This window comes from Jaculus jaculus, chromosome 4 (genome assembly GCF_020740685.1).
Source record: "Jaculus jaculus isolate mJacJac1 chromosome 4, mJacJac1.mat.Y.cur, whole genome shotgun sequence".
NCBI lineage: Eukaryota > Metazoa > Chordata > Mammalia > Rodentia > Dipodidae > Jaculus > Jaculus jaculus.
The window spans coordinates 74011737-74031319 of NC_059105.1; the positions used below are offsets into that span (position 1 = coordinate 74011737).

General features: G+C 35.8%; 1 protein-coding gene across 5 annotated transcripts in view; it reads right to left on the reverse strand.

Annotated features, from left to right (window-relative positions):
* Scn2a (sodium voltage-gated channel alpha subunit 2) overlaps positions 1-19583 on the reverse strand; it is a 140917-nt gene that overhangs the window by 30680 nt on the left and 90654 nt on the right. For all 5 annotated transcript variants that reach the window (XM_004651906.2, XM_004651907.2, XM_045146903.1 and 2 more), the window contains 3 exons: positions 11965-12138; positions 9681-10037; positions 6501-6980 (listed from right to left, as the gene is read on the reverse strand). In XM_004651906.2, the coding sequence (XP_004651963.2) occupies positions 6501-6980; positions 9681-10037; positions 11965-12138 (1011 nt within the window). The remainder of the gene's footprint in view (positions 1-6500; positions 6981-9680; positions 10038-11964; positions 12139-19583) is intronic.

Genomic DNA, 19583 nt, shown 5'->3' on the forward strand with positions numbered 1-19583 from the left:
AAACTCCTTCTAAGAAAAAGTAAAACAAAAACCCAAAGAAACAAAAAATGGAATTCTCATTTCCTCCATTCCATTTTCTCCTGATCTGTTTTTATGCCTTTATGTGATTTATCATACATTTTGGCCTTTGATGAAACATGGGCTAAATTCCATCAGAGAGAGACTTTGTCTCCTTGCTATGCTTATGAAGTAACTGACGGCAGGAGCCTTGTACTCTGTACCAAGAGATGATGCCACAACACTAGGTATAAATTGTTAGGATGCTTTGCATTAAGTGCACAAGTCACCAAGTAGTGTTCCTATTCAATAATAGCTTGTTCAAATTAGAAAAATATTAGACAAAATCAGAACTTAATCTACTCACAATTTATCATAATCAGTTGGAAATGGAAATTGTAAAGAACTAAAAAAAAAATTGGTACTTATCTTCAAGAAATCTTATTGTAAAAGACATTTCTATGTTTTCTGTTATTTTAAATGGAACTAGAAGTCATACTTCTTCACCATCCACCAACGTTTGTGCTTAATATGTGTTGGGTAAATGAATGAGCAATGAGTGCATGGACTACTCAGCCTTCACGACTTCTGCTATCTCCATCTGAAACGTCCACATTCAGGGAGTACATCTATCATTCTTTCTTAGTTGCAAAGTAGCAAAGTTACTTAAGATTTTGAGCTGTTTTTGTGATGGTCAGTAACTCCTGAGTGTGGTGGTTTGATTCACATGACCCTCATAAACTTATGTGTTCTGAATGTTAGGTCCCCAGCTGTGAGAATCTGGGAATAGGAGCCTCGTGGAGGTTATGTATTGTTGGGGGTGGGCTTATTACAGGCAGCTTCCCCCTTGCCAGTGCTTGGCACTCTCTCTTGTTGCTGTTGTCTACCTGATGTTGTCCAGGAGATGATGTCCACCCTCTGCTCATGCCATCGTTTTCCCCTGTCATCATAAGAGCTTCCACTCAAGTCTGTAAGCTAAAATAAACCATTTCCTCTCACAAGCTGCTCTTGGCCCGGCTTTTTTTTTTTTTTTTTTTTTTTTGCCAGAAACTCAACATTATAACACTGGGTGAGGAGTACTATTTCCAAACAGACTACTAAGAATTCAGAATTAAGAGGTGCTATGAGTGAACTATCAGTGCAATCAGAAAAATTACTGTTAAATAATTTTGACACTATTTTCCCTCTTTTAAAAAATTTTATTATTATTTTTTATTTCATCAAGGCGTGGTCTTGAAGCATAAGTAGCCCAGGCTGATCTGGCATTCATTATGTAGTCTCAGGCTGGCCTCAAACTCACAGCAAGCCTCATATCTCTGCCTCCTGAGTGCTGGAATTAAAGGCATATGCTGCCACATAAATGAATGTACTGTTTCACTAAGTAGTAAGAATCTCATCCTTCCCTTTAAAGGGAATAGCACAGGGCCTCCACATGTGTCACTGGCACATACTCACACATGTGGGGCTTCATTTACAATGGTAAAGAATCCAAGCTGCATGATACCACACAATATCAGTGTCTATTTTATTAAGGCCAAGTAGGTTTCCTCATGTTCCAATGTCAGGGTGAACGAGTGGCTTTATCCTGTCCTCTGTACCTATTCTTCTAGGATCTCTAGCAATTTCTTTCATGATTCACAAGTAAACTCAACATTTCTCAACTTAAAACACTAGTATATTGGGTATAAAATTTAATAGTATGAATTCAAATTAGTATTTGTGACATCATGGATATGCATGTTTCATATTGATGAACCTTATATTTATTGAAGTTATTACTGTATGTATTAATGTAGGACAAGGATAAGTACACATTGCAGCATTTTATGAAAAAAAGTTTTAAACCATAATGTTGAAATATAGACCCCTTTTCTTGATATCAATTTAATGACTTTGTTAAAATCATGTGAGGCAAATGTTATAATGTTAATTATTTGGATTAAAGCAGTTAAATGTGTTTAAAAGCCCCCCCAAATAAAATGAATTAACTTAGGAAAACAGAAATCTTCATCTTTAGGTGAGGTCATAATTATGATGAATTAGCTACTTAGAGCTGTCAAACTTGTGCTCTTAATGAAGAGCTATCAATGACACATTGCCTGTTTATGTTCTAATCTGGGCAACATACACTGGGAAATATGGAGTACTACATAGTAAGAAAGCAAATTATGAACTAGCTGGAAATAGACTCAGTTTAACAAGTTCTATACTTCATTTTGGTAAGTAAATATTTTGGTTTTCTTGTTACTATATAGACTTACTTATTAGGAAGTAAGTGGACTGTGTGACATTGAAACTTTAAGTAAACATATTGGATGATAAAATGATTATATAGAGTATATAGGAGTAGTTATTATACCTTCTATCACAATCATTTAATTCAGAAATATGAAACTATTTGATGAAAATGTCACTTAATGGACTTTCTCTACTGATGATCTGCTGAGGTCCTACTCAGCATTGAATCATTATTTACACCTATATGAGTTGAACAGGGAAGAATTAAACTTTACTTAATGATCTAATAAATATGAAAACACAGTAACTCATATTTTAATTTTTAATACTATACTTACTTAATTCCCACATCAGTGGTCATTATTAAGAAACAGCAAAATGATAAACTAATAGTCCTTCTTTCAGAAAGCAAATGAATGTAAATAACAATTAAGTCTCAATTGACTGAAGAAAGGAGAGAAAACTTGGTTTCATATTACATTTCTCACACGAACACTCATTTCTCATAAAGTTAAGATATATTTTTAAGAAAATGTAATTAGTATATGATGTATAAAATTTGGGGAGGGAAAGATCTGTTCTAGTTTAATAAAATAGGATTTTAAAAAGTGATAGCATTAAATGTATTTTAAATCAAATATTTAATATAGAACTACTTTGGTCACTACAAATGGTAAAATTTTGCCTATAGATCCAATTGATAAAATGCACTAGGGAATGCCAGATCATTTTATGTGAACCATGCTAATGCTCCAACAGCCTTACTTGTTTAGGAGGGTCTTATGGCACAAGTGGCACATTAATATGAAAAGATATTGTTGGTGTTACCATCTCAATAAGGTATATGCCAAAATGTAAAATAACATTATCATCATGCTAATTGATACAGATAATCATTTTATTGTATAGTGTGGATCTATCGTTCAAAGCTTCAGACCACAGATAGCAGGACCTTCAATATCTGTCATGGAGTAGCCATTTTCCAGTGCCTCAAAGACAATGTCTTTGGCCCATCTTGTTCTACCATTAAAGATAACTAGAGCCATTTATCCTGCTTCATTACTGTTCTACTGCAAACCTTTCCCATGGCAACTGCTTAGTGTATGATAAAAACTAATGCTTCCTCCAAACTTCCCTACACATTTTTGCCTCCACATAGCCTAAGTTGGAATTTAGTATATTCAAATAAGGTCACAGACCATATTTTCTAAGAGGGGCAAGACACTAAAAAAATTAATAGGAATTGGAGGAATTAGTTGCTGCTCAGTTGGTTTTCCAATACATTATTTACTCCAGCTAAATCTCCTTAATTGTTTGGAAGGTTATATTCCCAACTGTCACTTTCTCTCAGACAACTTTCTCTAAAGAACCTAGGCAATGGAATATTCAGACTAAGGAAACTCACCTTGCTTTTCCACAAGAAGCTAGCAAAAATAAGCCATTATACCAAGGAGCTGAAATATCATGCTTTTCTGAAGAATAAAGATTTAAGTTATATGTGTTGGTGGGGAGGTGGAATCCCATTATCTAGTTCCTGTGTTATGTATGTACGTCTATTTATTTAAGAGTGAACAATCTCATATGTTGGATGCTATTTTACATGTCATTCCTCTAAAATATCTTTCATGAATCTGGAATGCTACCAACTATTTTTTACTAAGGTATGAAAGAATGTCTCAATAATCGTATGATTTTTCCTTCTTTCAAAAAGCCAAGCATGCTTTTATAGTAAAATTATTTTCCAGCTTTTTGTTTGTTTGTTTGGTTGTTTGTTTTATGAGATAGGGTCTCACTCTAACCTAGGCTGACCTGGAATTCACTATGTAGTCTCATGGTGGCTTTGAATTCTTGGTGATCCTCTTACTTTTCTACCTCCTGAGTGCTGGGTTTAAAGGCCTATGCCACCACACCCAGCTTATCTTACAGTTTTAATGGTAGAAGAAGAATCTAAATGTAAGTAACAAAGTTATTAACCTTTCTATAGAAGTGATTAAACTCGAAACAAGTTGGTTAACCTATGTGTGCACAAAACTGTGAACTATGTCAGAGAACAAGTGGCTCAGTAAATAGATCCCACAGAATGGTTATACTTATTGGCATTATCACATGATAAAGGAGCTTCATTCATTTAACAAAAGCATGAAAGGAGCTAGTTGCCATTATCTTCCTCTGTAGGATTGTGCATACCATATTTAAAGAACATGTCCTGAACAAAGTTTCATGGCTGATCTGGAGGAGATGTGAGGAAGAATAACATCCTAATGGACAAAATGGACTACAAGGTCAAGGAAGGCCCTAGATCAATTTTCTGGATAAGTGTGCCATAAAAAGCATAGATTCATCTATCTTTTCCTTTCTTTCTTCCTTCCTTCCTTCCTTTCTTTCTTTTTTTTATGTGTGTACACTACACTTATTTTTTTTTTTTTTCAGTCTAGGAATTTTAAAAGCAAACACAAACGGAATCTCCAAGGTTATCATTCTAACTGTAAAAGGGTTTTTGGTCAATTCATACATAAAGCAGTGCCCCTTTTCCTAAAATAAAGCAGATAAAAATTATACTCCTGCATCTGGCAGCCAAAACATAAATACTTCAACTCATTTACATTATCATTACATTGAAACATCCTTTAGGAAGTTTGCACATGAATGAGGGATTGCTTTAATTTGCAGATTACCCTTCAAAAAAGCAGTATGATACTAAATACAATTTTACCAACAAAGTACACTCACTGGGGCCCTATTTAAAAAGGACAAGAAGAAAGGAGGCAGAGCAGAAAAAGTTTTACTGCAGAGCTTTTCAATGAGCACCTACATCTCTCTTCTTGGCCCTTAGCACAGCCAACACTTGTGACATTTGGTGGAAGTTAAATGATCCATAAAGGCATGCACTTTCATTTTAAAATGAGTATAGTTTCTATTAAAATATACCAAAGAACTTTACAAACTGTTTTTCCTTTAAAAAGGGGGGATAGGGTAGTGAGACTTGCCTGACCATGCTTTCTATGACCCAGCATAGGAACAGCTGTGCATGTTTTCACTTTACTGCCAATGGAGGGGCAAGGGGCAGAGCTGAGTAACATGCAGGCCAATCAAAAGTCATCGATAAACTGATTATAGTTATATATGCACAACTTGCTTGGGTAACCTGGGTAAAAGTGGTGGCTTGAGCCTCTGACTGGTTAAAAAACACCAGAGCTGCATTCTTGATGGCTCCAGCTTGGTTTTACCCCTGTGAGAAAAATGGTAAGCAGTGAAGGTCACCATATCACACTACTAAATTCCGTTTGAGAAATTATCATTTAAGCATGGCTTTGACATTATTCAAAACTTTAGAAAGAAAATCAGGCATTCAAAATCATAAAAAGAATTACATTAAATATTGACCAAATAGTGTAAGAGTTAAAACATACATGATTAGGCATGAATTTTTAAATAATGTATTCCACAGATAGTCCAGAAAGCTAATGAAGAATCAAATTTGGTAAAAATACAAGGGAAGACTTTAACATCTTAAACTGTGAATCCACTCAATTATCTCCCCAGTAAAAACAAGTTTATTTAGATTTTCAAAACAAAAAAGTGCCTTAGTTTTTCCTTTAACTCAGGGCTGAACAACAGACCAAACATGATAAGAAACAAGCCCTGGTACTCATACTCTGTGAACCATTAAGGCTTTTCCTTGTTTAAGGAGCAAGCATTGTACTCAGCAGCTTTAGACATATATTTATCATGGTTCCTTATCACAAACTTCACTTTTATTCCTTAAAAAAATCATCAACTTCAAGAAACATGAAACTCTAAATAAAGATCAAGCCAAAATCCCAGTCAGCTTTGCCATGAGTTAAGAGGTATGGAAAAACAAAATAAAACCAACTTATAGGAAGTGTTTTATTGCAGGCAAGAATATAACAAGATCAGAATGAGAATTGCCTTCCCATAGGGTAATTTTCTAGTACAAATTAAAACTTATTTTGGTGAATTTTAAGGAAGAAAGTGCACAAGCTGGGACATTTTACTAATTCTAAAATTATTTTAAAATATTCAGAAAAATTCATGTTTATATAAATAATACTATGATTTTGAAAGGAATGCATTTGAAAAAGTAAGTAAACATACAATTTACCTAGTTATATCTTAATCTAACAATAATTTATCAAACAGCATCTTTATTACAGAAATGAATTAAAATATCTGTGAAAAATAATACTGTTAAAGCAACAGATATATATAATACCAAAATATCCCATTTTTAGGAAAAGTCCTACCTCTTTGCTTTCCTCCATGTCTGACTCACTGCTGAATTCTTCAGTATTTAAATTTTCAAAGTCAGACTCTCCAACAGCAATGGGTACGGTCACAGTGAGGCTGGGGTTGTTGATGAATGACATGTAGTCACTTTCATCAACCACGTACTTTTCTACACTGCTGCCTATGCCACTGGTCGTTCCGTTCCCATCTTTGAGATAGTTGAGGTCTTTGCCTATCTCTATGGTAGTATGGTTGGAAATACAGCTATCTTTTTTGTTGTTTAGATCCTCAAGAGGTTTAATTTCATCTAAAACTTTCTGCTTCCTAACAAAGGCTTGTTGAATGAACTCGTGTATTTTTCTTTTAACAAAGTCGATCCCTCTCTGCATCCTTCCCACAGCAATCTGGAGATTGTTCATCTCATTATCATCATCAGTGGCAGCGAGGTTGTCGGAACTGAAGGAACTCAGGAGCAACGCCAAGAAGAGGTTCAGAACCTGAAATACATGCACCAGGACAACTGTGTCATACATCCCATTGCTGCAAATGATGTAAGTTTTCACATTATTTTTACACCTTGCTTGTGCTAAGCATTTATTCTAGTCAAGGACAAAGTCTCCTGAAACACAGTGGGTGAAAATAAAAGCTAATCTGGCCAACAGAAAAGATTAGTATTAGCATAGTTCACTTTCTGAGTCTTTGCAAAATCACTCACACCCTGTTGCATCCCTCAATTTAGGACTTTCAGTTCCAAAAGCAAAATAGCAACAACTATATAATAAAGGGATAAAAAGTTTTATTTGGGTTGCTTGATACTTTGACCACAATCTGTATATCTTAGGGTACTGATCATTTATGATAACTTCATTCCTATAACTCCACTATATTTAAATGGCTTGAGTTTTGTGCATTTGTACCCCTTTGAACTGAGATAAACTCAAGAAAAACATATTTATTGATAGACCAACACTCCTAATGTTATTTTTGAAGCAGAGTCTTGCTCTAGACCAGGCTGACCTGGAACTTACTCAGTAGCCCAGACTGGCTCAAACTCACAGTGATCTGGTGAAAAAGGCGTATGCCACCAGACCCAACTTAATAGTCCTAAGTTTTGGTTCAGAAAAGCGCTACTGCCAATTTTACTACATATGTGTATATATGGCATATATATGTATAGTATATATGCTATATATAATAAATATTATCAAGAAATGGTTATTACACAATAATATTGAATGATGTTCATATTAAATTAAAGATTATGGAGTTGTATTGTCACCATAAATCTCTAAGAATAAGTTCCAAAATGAGTCAACTTACTAAAGAATCAAGCATTTTCAGGGGCAGAGTTGTCATAATTTTTTCTCAGTGTTTGATGGGCAAAGTCCTTGATTATGCAAACATAGGATAAAAACAGGGTAGAAATGTAAAAGGGCCAAATGTAAAGCATGATTCAAAAGTGGAATTCTGGGAATGATTTTAAGTAAAACTCCACAGTAAATGACAATAAGTGTGTATAAGATCATAGAAGTAGGAGGTGTCATTTTGGTCTGTACTGACTCATCTATCCATTGTTGTTCTATGCCCCCTGGAAGTCACACTAAGACCTTTACCTCTGAAATTTACCAATAGGATTAGGTTTAAAAAATTATAGTTTTATTTATTTGAGAAAGAGACTGGGGAGGGTGAGAAAATAGGTAGGCCAGGGCCTCTAGCCACTGAAAATGAACTGAAGATGCATGCTCCACCTTGTAAATCTAGCTAACATGGGCACTGGGGAATCAAACTAGGGTCCTTAGGTTTTGCAGACAAGTGCGTTAACCATTAAGCCATTTCTTCAGCCCAAGATTATGTATTTTAGTCTCTTGTCTTTGAATTTTTTATTTGAATGAAAAACAGATAAAATAAAGAAAATAAAATTAAATGCTAAATCTAAATTTTTATTTGTAGGAAAACTGAATTCTACCATAATTATATCTAGATTTAATTTTGTAAGCTTTAAGGTAGCATCCTTGTCTATTAGGATAAATTTCTTGATTAAAATTAACAAATTCTCCCAAAGAAATGTCTATCTTAGATTCTTTTTTTCTTGTTTATTTTAATTTTTATTGATACATAATGCATATTTGAAGAGTCTGATACTTGGATACAGTGTGTAATGGTAAAATTAGGGTAATTAGCATGTCCATCATCTTAAACATTTACTTCTTGCTGGTGAGGGTATTCAAAAATCCTCTTTTCTAGCTGTTTTCAAATACACAATCATGGTTGACTGTGGTCATCTTACTGTAAAACAGGGCATCAAAGAAGTTTCTCTTTTATTCAAGTAAATATTTACTGGTGGAAGAGCTGTATTTTAGATCTCAAGCATGTTGTACATTAGAGCCAAGCTCCACAGAAGCATGGACACCAGATTATGACAATAGCAAAGCAGTTCTTTTCTAAGCTCTTATTTAATAAGTAATATTTCTTTGGCCAAGCATTGTGCAAAGTGTATGATTTTTGCTCATGACAATGCCGTAAAGCATAGCTCATTATTGTTACTATTTTATAGAAGAGAACACCTATCATTTTGGAGGAGAAAGAGGCACCAGCCAGGGCCTATTGCCATTGAAAATGAACTCCCGATGCATGTGCCACTTTGTGCATCTGGCTTTCCATGAGTACTGGGAAACAAGTAATTGATCTGAGGCTAGGGAGATTGCTAAGTGGTTAATGCATTTGCCTTCAAAACATAAGGACCTCGGTTCAATTTCCCAGTATCCATGTAAAGCCAGATGCACAAGATGGCACATGTGTCTAGAGTTCATTTGCAGTGGCTAGAGGCTCTGGCATTCCCATTCTCTCTCCCTTTCTCTCTCATAAATAAATACATAATATATCTTTTAAAAACCCAAGTAATTGATCTTAGTGATACTTTAGAACTTTAGTATAGGAACTGGAAGATAAACGCTAGAAGGGTTCGTTCCTCCCCATAGAGCAGTTGAGAGCAACAGAGAGGGAGATCATCTCATGCTCAAGAAGCATTTTTAGAGTATGTAGATTACAGTAGCTGAAATCATGTATCATGGACTCCATAAAAGAATTAAATATAAAATAACCCAAAAGATAACAATTATTCCATTTAACACTATTTTGATAATCACATAATCACATCAACTTTTACTGAAAATGAGAAGCACATTTTTACTACATACCACGAGGTTTCCAATCACCATGACCATCATGAAGACAGTAAGGCACATGGCCTGGCCAGCGACCTCCATGCAGTCCCACATGGTCTCGATCCACTCCCCACACAGCACGCGGAACACGATGAGGAAGGAGTGGAAGAAGTCGTTCATGTGCCAGCGCGGCAGCGTGCAGTCCTCGTTGATCTTGCAGACGCATTCTTTGTAGCTCTTGCCGAACAGCTGCATGCCGACCACGGCAAAGATGAAGACGATGATGGCCAGCACCAGGGTGAGGTTGCCCAGGGCGCCCACGGAGTTGCCGATGATCTTAATCAGCATGTTTAGTGTGGGCCAGGACTTGGCCAACTTGAAAACTCTAAGCTAGAAAACAAAAACAAAACCAAAAAAAAACCCCAAAACACAGCAAAGGAAGATGGCTGTTAATGGCCTGCACTGCAGAAATCTTTACACAGTAAAACCATTTCCATGTGTTGGGATGGATCTCATGCAGCTCACTGTTACCTAGTGACTGAGCAGATATTTGATGCCCCTAGGGCAGTTTTCATTCTAAAGTAGCTCATATTGCAAGTAAAGTATATTATATAGCTTTTGAATTAACATTTCATTTAATAATAAGATATGACTTTTTCAGGATCATACACAACCATTTATATTTTTAAATGAACTAACAGGCATGGTGGTTAATTAGCAGAGAGTTGTTTTTGAAGAAGGCCAGCTTCTCATTTCAAAGCCCAGAGTGAATATATTTCTCTGTGTACTTGACACATTGTACTCAAGTACAAATGCTAGTAACACTTAGCAACTTCCTTGTGAGTTGAAGTGATTCTGACCTAGCCATATCTTTAGCTTGCTGCAACGTTAAGCTTTTATTTTTAAGAATTATTATATTCAAAAGAGAAATACTTGGACATAAGTAAAAATAAGCCCCCTTTCAACCTTAATGTCTTCAGCAGCTTAATGAATTGAGTCACCACAATGCATAAATGTCGCTCTGCCCTGCACTACACTTGCCGGCTGTATGTGTGCACAGAGCCCTCTAAAGCACCATCCACAGTTTAACAGCAGCAGTGTTTTATGTCTGAAGCTTAAGTAAATGTCAGGAGGAGAGTAGTGCATTATGTAATGGCATCTATGTGGCTTAGAGGAGTGAATACAAGCATTGAAGGTTTTAATTTATTCCAGGAGAATAATTTATGCAAAGGAGCCTGGCACACGAAACAAAACACTCAGGATATTTTAGGCCCATTTTCCTAAATTGCACAATTATCACAAAGGTTTACCAAACACTCTTTTTTTTAAAAAAAGAATTTGTTCCTATTGCTCATCATAGAATCCTTTCTGTTTCACTTCTATTTCTTGCATCTCTTTAGCGTCAGTGTACACAGGTAACTCTCCTTGAGCTCTAGAGAAGGATATCCTGCTTCTAAGGCCCTCAGCTGGAATTCAGATCTGAAGAGTCATAAGGAAAGCCCCAGACAGGCTTCAAAACAAACTTTGGCAATTAATAGCCATTAAAGTGTATCACTTACAGAAATCTGCCTTTGGCTATAACATACAACTTCTGATTTTAAAAATGAACAAAAAAAGGAATAGTCAAAATAAAAGCAGAATAAAATTATATAGAATTCAATGGAAGTGACATTCTGTCTCTTAATTGATTTATTCTTTCTTTCACTCTTTCATTATTCGTGTGTTTGTGTATTGGCATGCCAGGGTCTCTTGCAGCTGAAAACAAATGCCCTCCTTGCTTTACGTGAGTACTGAGGAACTGAGTCTGGGACAGCAGGTTTTGCAAGCAAGCACCTTCAACTACTGAGTCATCTCCTCAGCACCAACATTTTGTTTAAAATTAACAAACTATAATGCAGGCAGCTCTGTTCAGAGATGATTTGTAACTTTCAGGTCTGGTTAAGGAACTCTGTCAGCTTACTCCACCTATCTGTGCGTTGTCTAGTACTGGAGAGCCATGGTCCCAGTGACACCTTGAACATATTTCCACAAGCCTCAGCTAACTAAGATGATTTGGTGATTAATTATAATTTGAGTTAATGTTTGATCCTTTTCTCCCTCTCCATTAGAGCTACCATTTGATTCCTAAGGAGAGAAATGTAAACTGTTTATTAGAAGAACCATAATCTATCCATCAAAGCTATGTGGTGAGGCAATGCAGTTTTATAAATGTTTTCAAATACTACAAAAACAATGAAAAATCTCGAATCTATTGTTGAAAAAGAGTAAAGATTAAGTAAATTAATCAAAAAACATATGGACACTGCTAATTAATTACCAGCCGGAATGATCGGAGCACTGATAATCCTTCCACATTAGCCAAACCAAGTTCCATTAAGCTAAGGCTCACAATAAAACCATCAAAAATATTCCAGCCTTCTTGAAAGTAGTAATATGGATCCATAGCTATGATCTTGAGAAACATTTCTGCTGTGAAGATCCCAGTGAAGACCTGAATGAGAAATGGGGTTGATTACATGCATGAATACATTAGAAACAAATCATTGCTGAGTGATTTAACTTACAGAAAAATCACAGCCAAATTTTGAATTTTAAAAATTGGTTTGAGTCCAACAAACTGGTACTCTCAAATATTCAGTCTAGTATTTGTTGCACTTAAGATTTCTCAAGTAGTAGGTGCAGATTCAGATATGGGCATTTTGCTTTGTATGTGAAATGTGCCCCTTTCCCATTGTTATCAAGGGCCTGGTTCTATCTCCAGCCTTCCAGAGACTCATCTAATATTTATGGCAGAGCAGACTTGTGCTCAGAAGCGTTAATGTAAGCTGTAACAAGCACAGTCACTAGTAATCCTCCTTATGGCAAATACACTGAAAAGAAGTTAGTTGGGGCTGGAGAGATGGCTTAGTGGTTAAGACACTTGCCTATGACACTTAAGGACTCATATTTGACTCTTTAGGTCCCATGTAAGCCAGACACCCAGTGATGCAAGTGTGAGAGGTAGCTCAGCCACACACGAAAGCACACACATCTGGAGTTCGATTGCACTGGCTAGAGGCCCTGTTGCAACAATTCTCTCTCCTTCTCTCCCTCTTGCATAAAAAGGAGAGTCTGTTGGGCTTGCCTCAAAAAACCACAAAAAACAAAGCAAAGCAAAGCAAACAAACAAAAGAACTTGTTGCTCACAAAAAGAGGCAGTGCTTCCCCTTCTCCATTCCATTTTATACTGTTTTCAGATCTTCTTTATCCTCCATATATCTTTTTTCTTTTTTACTTTTTATTAACAACTTCCATGAATATAAACAATATTTCATCATAATCCCATCCCACAACTCTCCCTTTTCCCTCTACCAAAGTCCTCCTCTACTGAATTCTCTTCTTTCCAACTGGTCTCTTCTATTTTGATATAGTCATTTTCCCCCTCCTATTATGCAGGCCTTGTGTAGGTAGTGTCAGCCACTGTGAGGTCATGAGTGTCAAGGGAACTTTGTATCGAGAAGGTAGTATTGTTAGTATTCCTTCCCTTCAGTTGGCTCTTGGAATCATTCTGCCATCTCTTCCCCAGGGGTTCTTCAGCTTTTCATCATATATGTCTTTAATATTTCCTATCTCATACTCTCAGTACTTCTCTCATAGCTCACCAGAATTTGTTGTTTCTCTTTACCTGTCAAGTTGCTGACATTAATCTCCAGGTTCTATTTATTCTCTTTTTGTTAAATGATAACGAAATGAAAGAAGTTCCCACATTTTGAGGTAATGTCACCATTTATGTTAGCCTTCTCTTTCAACTTCATGAAGTGGCCTATGGTTCCAACCTCTTCTTGCTACTTACTGGCTGCTTCTCCTTGGAATCTTAGAGAAAGTAACAGATTCCAAATCCTTTCTCACCCAAACACACCACCACTGCCATCAGTGGGCTCTCAGATAAATTCTTCTGACTGTAGTTGCTTTCTAGCTTCCATCATTGATCAACTTACAGCCAAATAATTTAAGGGATCTGTGTGCTCACTACTTGTGCTTTACTGCCAATGAGTGAACATAAACTTGACCTAAACCAGTCATTGTTTTTTTTTTAATTATTTATTTATTTGAGAGAGACAGACACAGAGAGAAAGACAGATAGAGGGAGAGAGAGAATGTGCGCGCCAGGGCTTCCAGCCTCTGCAAACGAACTCCAGACGCGTGCGCCCCCTTGTGCATCTGGCTAATGTAGGACCTGGGGAACCGAGCCTCGAACCGGGGTCCTTAGGCTTCACAGGCAAGCGCTGAACCGCTAAGCCATCTCTCCAGCCCCAAGTCATTGTTTTAAAGGATAAATTTGTCCCAAAGTGGCCTCCATCTATATTGAACTGTAACCTAGCTTGATTTGTAAACAAGCTGTCATTTATCCTTAGAATATACTCTTTAAACCAAGTTACTGAGTTTCAGCTAATCATAGCAGCTAAGTGTCCAGCCACTCGGAGGCTGAGAGCTGCCCAAACCATGACTATGTAAAGGTAATTGCTAACTAAGAGCCAGGAAGGTTGTTTGTGTTTGAAACTTCCTTTGTGTTGGCTATAAACACAGACTGTACTTGTGATGGGACAGCATCTTCTGGACAGGATCCTAGTTGGAATGCTTCCACATTCAGAACTTTTTTTTGCTTGCTCAAATGAACTGGTAAATTGAAATGGCCACAGTTTCATTTATTTTCTTCTCCTTTCTTTCTCTTATTTCAAAAGACTAATCACTGCCAACTAATTTAACCGACTCCACTAACAGCAATCATTTAATCCACTGGAAATGTTTTACTAGTTAAAGTATCCTTTCAGAAGGTTTTGACATTGTTTTCTGTTTTTGTTGTTGTTTACTGAGTATTTTCTGTGTTTATCTTTGATGCTCATCTCCCTGTGGATGTTACTTGGTTGTTCATCCCCTGACAGATGACCCAGTATTAGAACTTTCCAGTCTCTCTAAGTTCCTTTCATGCTAATTTTCTCTTTTATTAATGTGACATTATTGTAATGACTTTCTGCTCTGATATCTATTGTTCTGTTCAAGCATAGCTCCTAAGCCCCAGACTATATATCGATCCAGTCCCTCTGTTTGGATAAGTACCAAAGTCAACAGGTCCAAATTTTACTTCATTACTTTCCACAACCTTGCTTTTCTTCTGAGATTTTCTCACTGAATAAAACATTTCTGTCTGCTTGGCAGACCAACTCACAAACCTGGGAGTCCTAGTGCATTTTCTGACTATCTCTTGACTCATTCAAAATGAAATGTGCTCATGGATGTACTGTCAATTTATTTTCTTCATTTCTATGAATAAAACCATTGTTAGAATATTTAAATATTTAGATAATATGTATTAATTTTTGTCTCTTTTCCAATTATGTTTGCCTGCTTCAAGTTCTCAAACATGTTCTATGATTTATTTTAGAAGTCTTGTGTTATAGCTATCCTGCTGAGGCCACTGACCACATTGATTTGAGTAGGTACTGTGAGATCAGAAGTGAGGTTCATTCCTCCCACATATTTATTTAAGTAGCCTAGAAATTTTTTGATATTTCTTTTTTCTAGTTAATTTCTTTTGTCAAAAATCTATTGACAAAAGCAAGAGGTACTAGTGTGCCTCTGTACACACACACACACACACACACACACACACACACACACTTAAATAAATTTAATAATTTTTAAACAAATTTGAAAAATTACAAACAACTTAATTTTTACTTCAAAAAATATCTGTTGACATACATTTTGGATCTACTTATGAACTATGCATTACATTTCTTTGACATGTTTAAATATACTAGTACCACAGACCCTTGATTAATATAGCTTTTAATAAGTCCTGAAGTCAGGTGTGCAAAATTTCTGCACTACTCTTTTAGCAGCATTCTTTTAAGTTTTTGTTTTTCCATATTATTTTTAGTGAGGACATCAATTTTTTCAAAGGATGTCTGCTTTGAGTCAATAGCATACAATTCAACAATACTGAATCATATTCCATGAACCAGGTATATGTTTCCATTTATCTAAATATTTTGTGAGTGTTTGCAGAATTTTTGTAGTCTTTAATATGATAACCTTACAATAATCCACAACATTATTACTAGGAAGCTTGTGGGTTTTGATTATTTTTTTCATGAAACAGGGTTTCAGTTTATAGCCAATTCTATAATCCATAAATATAAATTTGGTCAACCTTGCCTCCCCTCTAACTACTTTATACTCTTAATATACTCTCAGTTTTTGTGAGATCAGCTTTTTTTAAAAAAATGTTCATTTTTATTTATTTATTTGAGAGTGACAGACAGAGAGAGGAAGAGACAGGTAGAGAAAGGGAGAGAGAACGGGCACTCCAGGGCCTCCAGCCACTGCAAATGAATTTCAGAAGCGTGTGCCCCCTTGTGCATCTGGCTAACGTGGGTCCTGGAGAATTGAGCCTTGAACTGGGGTCCTTAGGCTTCATAGGCAAGCGCTTAACCACTAAGCCATCTCTCCAGCCCGAGATCAGCTTTTTAAGATTATAGATACAAATAAGATCATAAGGTTTTTCTGTTTCTATTTCATTTCCCTTAACACAATAACCTCTGGTTCTACTTACCACAAATGACTGAATTTCATCTTTTCTTTGGGGTTTCATCATTTTTAGTTAAATTTTATTCTACTACATATGTAATACATGTTATTGATCCTGTCATCAGTTGAAGGACACTTGAGTTGTCCCTATTTAATTATTTTTAAAAAAAACACTTAAAAATTTATTGTTATTTATTGATTTGAGAGAGAGAGAGATTGGGTGTGCCAGACCTCTAGCCTCTGCAAATGAACTCCAGCTATGTGTGCCCCACTGTGCATCTGGCTTATGTGGAAATTGAGCCTGGGTCCTTTGGCTTTGCGAACAAGTGCCTTAGCCACTGAGTCATCTCTACAGTCCATGTTTCTATTTTTTTTTTTAATTTTTAAATTTTATTTTAGAAACAGACAGATAGAACAAGAGAGAAAAAGAGAGAATTAGTATGCCAGAGCTCAGCCAATGCAATCGAACTCCAGACACTTGTGCCTGACAGTGGGAATATGTAATCTGGCAAATGCCTCACCTTTGTGTGCCTGGCTTATGTGGGATCTTAAAAGTTGAACATGGGTCCTTAGGCTTTGCAAGTGCCTTAACCACTAAGCCATCACTCCAGCTTACCTGTTTCTATTTCTGGAATTGAATTAATAGTGCTGCAATAACATGGAATATAGATGTCTTTTTAACTTAGTGATTTCCTGTTATTTGTATATTTTCTCAGTAGTGGCATTGACAGAATATATGATAGTATTGCTATAATTTCTTGAAGAATCTGCACACTTTTTCCTCTTCTAAATTTTTTTGTTGTCGTTGCTTTGAGGTATGGTCTCACTCTATCCTATGCTGACCTGGAATTCACAATGGAGTCTCAGGGTGTCCTCGAACTCATGGTGATGCTCCTAGTGCTGGGATTAAAGGCATGTGCCACCATGCCCGGCCTAAATTTTTTTTTTAAATATTTTCATTTAACAAGGGGGAGAGAGAGTGAGAGACATAGGGAAATGGGCATGCCAAGGCCTCTAGCTGTGGCAAACAAAGTCTGGATACATGTGCCACCTTGTGCATCTAGGTTTATGTAGGTACTGAGGAATCAAACCTGAGTCATTAGGCTTTACAGACAAGTACCTTAACCACTGAGCAATCTCTCTAGCCCCTCCATGCTGTTTTCTGTAAGGTTGCACTAGCTTACATCATCACTATCTGTAAGAGTCCTTTTTCTCCATGTCCTTGATATCTTCTGCTGGTTTACTTGTGGCCCTCCTGACTTTACTGAAGCAATATCCTATTGTGTTTTTGATTTGGCTTTGCATGATTATTGGTGACACTGAACATTGTCTTATATATATGCTGGTGTTTATATGTAATATTTTGAGAAATGTTAATGAAAGAATGAGCTTCTCAGTAATCATGCTAAAAATCTGGATATTCATGTGTAGAAGAATGAAGGCAGACCCCTATTTATCACCAGTTAGACTATCATCTAAAGTCCACTATGATCTTAAATTTAACACATAAAACTAAGAAAATATCAGAAGAAAATGCAATATAATACAAGTTTTCCTTTTAAAAGTCCCAAAATAAAAATGAATGACATAATTTTTTGATAGAAAATGGATGCAACTGAAAACATCATGTTAAACAAAATAAGTTAGATATGACAAACACCATGTTTCCTTCATATGTAGAATTCTAATTTTATAAGCAAACTTATATTATTAAGTTCAGAATATTTTTAACTATAGGTCTTTACATCATAAATTTCCCCTCAAATTCTCTTTTGGTAGACACTGTTAGTTACCATTTTGCATGTTTTCATTTTCATTCACTTTAAAATGTCATTTGACATACTTATGCTTAAACTAATTGATCATGTTAGAGCAAGTTGCAAATTCCTACATGTCTGTGAATTTCTGAAACTTATTTCTGTCATGCATTTCTAATTTCACTTAAGTAAGAAAAAATAGACTACAACTATTTTAAATACTTAAACATATGAGGTTTGATTTATGTCTTATTATATATCTTATCCAGTGTAATGTTTCATACGTATTTAAGAAAGGATACATTCTCTTTATACATTCTCTACCAGTCCATGGTTCATTTCAAACACAAATTTTATGTTTCTTAAGACACAGGATAAATCTCAATTTGAATTTTCTACATATTGCTCATGTGTTTACAGCCTCTACTCTTCTTTCTTTGGTAATATCCTAGGTTTTGTTTTGATTTATGTCTAGTCATTTTATTTTCTTTCAGTAACAAGGTATGCCTTTGATTTGAACAAGCATGTCATTCTTATCTAAATGAATGACTGATTGGCCTATAAATGGTCATGCAACTCTCACCAGGTTAATGACATTTAATGCTCCTGTCTTATAAAGATACTAGTTATGAAGCATAATATTTATCTCGAGGAGCTGTGTTAGTGGAATAAAGTTGATACATCCTTGCCAACAACATAAGAATACCCATCCAGAATTAAAGGAAACATTGAGAAAGAAGTAGAGTATGGGCAGATGCCCAATGACACTGATTGAGAATCTAAATCTAGCCAAGATAGAATCAGGAGCTAGTTTTAAAAAATACACAAAACTTGGGCTGGAGAGATGGCTCAGCAGTTAAGGTGCTTGCTTTCAAAACTTAATGATACAGGTTTGACTCTCCAGTACCCATGTAAAGCCAGATGTACAAACTGGTACATGCATCTGGAGGTCATTTGCAACAGCTGGAGGACCTGGAGTACACCCATTCTTTTTGTCTGTCTTCTTTCTATCTCTTTCAGCTTGCAAATAAATAAAAACTAAAACCTAAAAAAAAAAACCCAAAAAACTTTAGTTAACTGAAGCAACGAGTTCTCCTTATCCCTGTTTCACATGTGCTTTGTAGTCTAGTATCCACTTTCATAAAGTTGTCCTTCCATCATTTGCTCATTGTTAGAAGTAGAGTTGACGAGATTGCTATGTAGAGGAAATCTGGGCTGAGCAACATTCTTTCCTAATTTAAGATTCTGTGACTTCAGTTCTACCATTTAATAGTTTCTAAATTAGCTCTTAATTTCTCTGGTAGAGCATTCATATCTTCAATTGACCTATCAGTATCTTATGGGTACAGTTTTCCATTTGTAAAATACAAATAATCACATAATCACAGTGCTACTTTAAGACTGATTTTGAGGGTACCTAGAGAGAGAAGAAGCAGAGTCCATGCTTGCTATTAAATGCAACACCTGGGACAAAATGGGTGTTCAGTGAACATTAACTAAGACCTTTTAGAAATATAATAAAAGCATGTATATCACTTAATTAAAGACTAATAATTGTATTATAATTTAAAATATATGTTGTAAGGTTCCAGAGGAGTTAAAAGAATTT